Source organism: Rhopalosiphum maidis, chromosome 2, assembly GCF_003676215.2.
Source record: "Rhopalosiphum maidis isolate BTI-1 chromosome 2, ASM367621v3, whole genome shotgun sequence".
Classification (NCBI taxonomy): Eukaryota; Metazoa; Arthropoda; class Insecta; order Hemiptera; family Aphididae; genus Rhopalosiphum; species Rhopalosiphum maidis.
This window is the reverse complement of record NC_040878.1, coordinates 32,930,922-32,936,921: the sequence shown is the minus strand read 5'-3', so window position 1 is coordinate 32,936,921 and position 6,000 is coordinate 32,930,922. Positions and strand designations below refer to the sequence as shown.

Below are 6,000 nucleotides of genomic sequence, written 5' to 3'. Positions count from 1 at the left end.
CTTTACATCTCCATATTTTCAAGTTTCACCTTCAGCTTTTATTATGAACTATAAATTTAATATAATACTAATACAAAAATTCAAAAATAAATTTTTCTGGAAAAAAAATCAAAAATCAAATGAATACAATTTTAATCAAATATCAATTTTGTGATCATTGATCATTATGAAATAAATAAATTGTATAAGTTACCAAATTATGAACAAAGTTGTATAATGCATAAGAAAATTGTAAAATGATAATAATTATGATTATTATTAGAAACCTAAATTATCAAATAATGTTACCAACAAGTATTTAATTAATGTTTGAAACGCTTGTATCCAAGACATTGACATTTTAGTTAATTGTTTAGAAAGATAGTTGGGTTATACCTATATAATAAAAAAAACATTTTAGCTTGAAATTTATTTTTAATAAACATACAATACGTTAATACAACTGATGTGTACATAATTTAATATGCAGGTAACATACAATTATAGTATAATGTATCAAGATATGATGACATTATTACGATACGCAGAAAACAATTTTTTTAGCACTCGTCGCTTGTGTTACGCTCATGATCATTATTCTTCAATTAATATTGCGTGACGATTGAGTTTTGAATTTTTAATGTTAATAATAAATATAGTTATTTATTATTTTTAAAATATATTTCGCTGTTACATACGACAGTAATTTTTATATTATTATTGTATAATATGACTTGATTACATTATTCTTACAAACTACAGTCATTGTTATTATTTTTAAGCGACGAGTTTAAATTAAAATAACATATAATAATTAAAAACATTTTTAGTAACAAAATGTGACTTTTTTCTCATTATTTAATACAAGTTTAATACTATTATGTCAAAATTGAATAAAAACGATAAAATTCGTACGTGGTACTCGAATGTTTTTCCAACTTAACATAAAAAAAAACAAACTCATCCTTGAATGATTAGATTAATAATAAATGTGAAAACGATTTCGATTTATTATTCATCGTTTGAAATAATTTATTTAATTAATTAAAAAGTTTAATAATTAATGGTTAATACATCGTATATCGTTTTATATTTAGTATAATATGGCAAAACCTTAGCGTGATTTTTTTGGTTAAGAACAACTACAGTTTATGGAAATAAAATAGTATCATTTCGAGTAACAATATTTTAACATTTTTAAATTTTTTTTTTTCTAACAATAACATTACATCTAGACTTTATAGCAATTTACATTTTAGAGACAGTAAGTAAAATTAAACTTTTTACAATAAACGTAGAAAAAAATAATAATTATCTAAACACATAGCACAATAATGTATAGCGTATACACACACATATATATATATTATATATATTATGATAGGTCAAGGTATAACATAAAAAGGGTAAATTTCGCAGTAACCGTTCAAAAAGGCGATTTTTATGCGTATATAATTGACAGCATTATCTTATTTTAAAAATAAATAATAACAATAATAAAAAATTACCTAGCAAATTTAAGAGATTGCAACAATAGTATTATTGAATGTCATACAAGTAGTTGAAATACCGGTTGATTTTAAAAACTTTTTTTTCTAATTACTCAATAAGGTTTAATTCAATTACAGTATTGTCAATTTGATTGTGAACGTATATTAAATAGTAATAAATAACAGAAATGAAATATTCAATAATTCTGATTTTCAAAAATAATCCCTCATAAATTATTATTTGTCGCTTCGGATGATTTATCTGATAAAATATTATTTAACGCGAAATAAATGCATTTTTGTTTTAGAACGATGCAGTAAGTTATAAGTAACAAGAACAACCTCCGGTCAAATTATATGATATAGTTCAACTGTAATTTAACGTGCACGTCGCTCTTAAATGCATAGAGCATTTTTCTTTATAATATACTTGTATGTGTCGTGTACAACGTTATTTCACTCGACGTTGAAAAACCAAATACGTTTTTAATTGACACGGAAACAATTTTAGAAGCGCTGATTTCGTTAAGTTTATAATCTCATTTACTAGGAATTTAAAACTTTGTCTAGTTAGTTAAGAATATTATTTACAAAATATTATAATTAAAAAAAAAAAAAGACCGCGTACGTTAACTTAATAACTATTATAGTATATTAACGTAATGGTGACACACAGAAGGACGATTGGTTTGAAAATGCTTTAACGATAAAAAATATTATCATTTGAATATTGGTATAGATTTTTTAAAATAATCTGCTGTCCTTCAAACAAGGATCAGGAAATCGATTCAGCCGATCAAAAAATATCTGTATACACGATACACGCAGACAATAAAATTATGTAATTTTCTATACAATATTAAAACAGTACACTGTTTACATCCACAGCGGGTCACCACAACGTATTATAACAGTAAAATAATCTTCAAGATTACGATTCCAAAGGTAATCGCGTGCCCGTTTGCATGAATAATTTTAAACCATTTAATATTTATATATTCGTAAAATGTATGACTAATAATGTATACTAACTATTTATACATTGAATTGTATACATTATACACAATTGCACGCATACACATGCCGTCGAATTGTTGTTTGAGAATCTGAAATACATACAATTATTATTAGTGCTAGAATTTTAAGTGAGTATATTTTAATAAACGTCATAAAAATATTAACATAATATATATTTCACGTTGCTACTTGTAAATCGTTTTCAAATTCCAATTCGGTAACATAATAATTAAAAGAGCAATAACCACATTTTAGTAATGGTTAGGAATAGTGCCTATAATTTTCTCTCACTCTCTTTTTGTGTTTTAATTAAGGCAGCCAACCTCTCTTAACGACAACAACAATAATAATAACGTTGTAGAAAGCGATCATGGGGCCTCTGTACCTACAAAGTTATCGTCAGCAGTTTATCTTACAGGTAAACAAAAATAAACCCTTTTTTAACGTATGCATACCACACCGCCTCGGCCGTCGGCAAGTATAAATAATACACTACGGGTTGTCGTACTCAAAAATGTTTGTATTTAATTATAAATCAAAATACACCCCCCTTTAAACACCCTCCCTTGAAAAAACGAGGTTGGAGTGGAATGCGGTACTCCATATGTTCCATTTAATTAAGCGAGTATACATAGCTTTGCGCCCAAGTGCACGATGTCGTTATTTAGATTCGATCGCAAGCTCGAGGCCTTTTTGGGTACATCTATATGCACACGTCAGAAATATAATATATAGATTAATGGCAAAACGTTTCACGGACGCTATAAACTCGAATATTCTGCACGTATTTTTAAAGTTTATCGTTTGCAGGTTCGAATGTACGTGGCAAAAAGTGTCAGAATGTAGTAATATTTACATAGTGACGTAGCCAGGATTATAGATTGGGGTAAAAGGGTAAGAAGTAAGCATTAAATAATAAACTATAAAAATGACTATTCATATTTTTATTTTGCCTAGTGTTTTATAGTCATAACTCGTAAGTCATCACATATCATAATAAAGTACTGAAAAGAACTAAGAATTTAAAAGTTTTGCATGCATTTTTAAATTTGAATATATAATATAGACGATGAAGGGCATAGCCAATTTTCCTTCTTCCCTATCGCTTCATTAATTAATATACTTATTATTAACATGTTGTATCACGACATTACAATATATAATATAGATCCGGTAGTTTTACGTTCGTCCGAGTACACGTATTATTTGATTAACAAAAGTACGGATATCATATCGGCGTGGTCCAGCGGAAGCTGTAGCGCAAATAATATTCATACGACTGACTATCACAGTTGTCATTGTCACGGTTTCCGGGCGATAATAATACTTTGTTGTTTTTGTTTTTTTTTTTTGTTGTTGTTAATATAACACGCAAAATAGAGTTATGCCAACTTACAACACTATAGTTTACAGTAATATTGCGGGTAATTTATCGTGGTTTAGGCTGTTGAAGTTCATCTAAATTACGAATCACAATTTTTGAATTCATTATCGTTCTAATGATTATTTTACCAATGTCTGTTTAAAAAATACTATTGTTCAAAATAATTCGTTGAATAAATCATTCGAGCACTGTTGAATTCGTGAAATAAATTTGTATGTAAATACTTTTTTAATATTACGAAAAAAGTTTGGTTAGACACTACGTTATTGTATGACATAGCTACAGTAAATAATATGGAAAAACATATATTATTATTTTACAGTATTTAAAGCGAACATACAGACTTTCGTACTGTTGCGTAGGAGAGTTTGTAATAATGATATATTAAAAGAAAAAAAACTTCACGGAAGACGATGGGCAATTGTGGAAGCGATGACAGTTTAGTGTGCAGAGTATGTATTCGGGGTGTAGCGTAATTGTATGACTTCAAAGTCAACAGCGATGTACATACAGGACTATAGAACCGAACGACACGGCGGCTGCCTTAATTTCAAGTCTGAAGTTATGGTTATTTTTCCTCCTTTCCGTCGACGTTTATTCCGTTTTCTGTTTGTGAAATGCCGGACAAGGTCGACGAGAAAAGAAAAAAAAATATATATACACAAAACGACAACAAACATTGTGGCTGAGTAGCAGAAATGTACAGACCCGTCTCGTAAATTACGTCTGAAACATAGCGGCGGCGATGGCGGCGGCAGTCGCTGTAAATACGACGATGCTAATAAATTCTTTTCCGCATCCCGCAGTCACGGGCTCAGATTTGGCTGCCACGCTCACTGAAAACAAAACAATTAATGTAACGTGTCGGTTCAAAAGCACAAGTATAACACACACACACATAATACACAGGTATATATTATTATATATGTACAATATACACGTTCACCGCGTATAGATTTATATATAGATTTATACGCGGTAGTGTTGTGGTTACTATGACGACAAATCGTATCCTATGATGCACACACGACGAGCACTATTCGCAATCGAAGACGACAACGACGACGACCGGATAAGCTGTTATTATATTTCCAGTATAGGTGTGTTATGCGGGATATATGTTTTTGTCACCTCTCGTGCAGTGTTTTCTGCTGGCGATATTACAATAATATGACGTGACTATAGCCATAGTGTACTATGAGTCCTGCTCGTAAATAGGATTCCGCGCAGTACACGTTTTTTAAACATTATTCACTACTAACTGCAAACGTCAGTTAAAAAGATAAAAAAAATAAAAATAGGCAAGACGATGATATTCGAAAAAAATCTATCGACTTAAAACGCATAGAGTATAACTTGAAATTCACACTGATAGACATTTTGTCATATTGTGCAATATTTTTAAATGGCTATTTTGGTCGTGTTTGGTATGATGATCAATGGTTATGACGTGCACGGTACGCGAATATTACGGATATAATAATAATACTTCGTACAGGATTACGGTTCGTAAGTTTATAACGTTTTGTTTAATATATCGATGATTAAATCTGATTGGAATTTATTTGACTTTGGTTTATTTGTATACGCACTTGAGAATGATAATATCGTCCATGCGTTATTCTATATTATTTTTATATAATTTTGAATTTTCCACTTGTATATCATATTTTATATTATTAAAATTATTGAATTATGTATTATTAAATGTATGATTTGTATTGTGTAATATATATATATATTATACGTTATAATAAGCTCGTATCATACTGTTAAACCGCACTGCGTAGGTGCGCTCTATACAAGTCGGCGATATTATTGATACTGTATACTGTGATAGAGAAAAATGGAATTGTGTGGTGTGGCGTTGGAAAATGGTTACGCGACTTGGTATCTGTGTATCTGTGTATCTGTGTATTTATGGGCTGTGGAAAAAAACGTGTTTTAAATGTAAAAGGCTATGGATTAGATAAATAAAAATACATATTTATAATATAAATAATAGTATTTATTATAAACATATTATTTTCGATTACGCGCACCACACACTACGTCGGCTATAGTAAAATTATATGTTTATCATAATAATATGTCAGTCAGACATCACGCGAGTACGTTATTACGTACGCC

At 29.3% G+C, this 6,000-nt stretch overlaps 1 protein-coding gene across 3 annotated transcripts in view; it reads right to left on the bottom strand.

The window, feature by feature from the left end:
• Positions 1–1,283: 1,283 nt before the first annotated feature.
• The window catches only part of LOC113555060, a 179,478-nt gene continuing 174,761 nt past the window's right edge, over positions 1,284–6,000 (bottom strand). For all 3 annotated transcript variants that reach the window (XM_026959365.1, XM_026959364.1, XM_026959366.1), the window contains 2 exons: positions 4,579–4,706; positions 1,284–2,575 (listed from right to left, as the gene is read on the bottom strand). In XM_026959365.1, the coding sequence (XP_026815166.1) occupies positions 4,591–4,706 (116 nt within the window). In that variant the 3' untranslated portion in view covers positions 1,284–2,575; positions 4,579–4,590. The remainder of the gene's footprint in view (positions 2,576–4,578; positions 4,707–6,000) is intronic.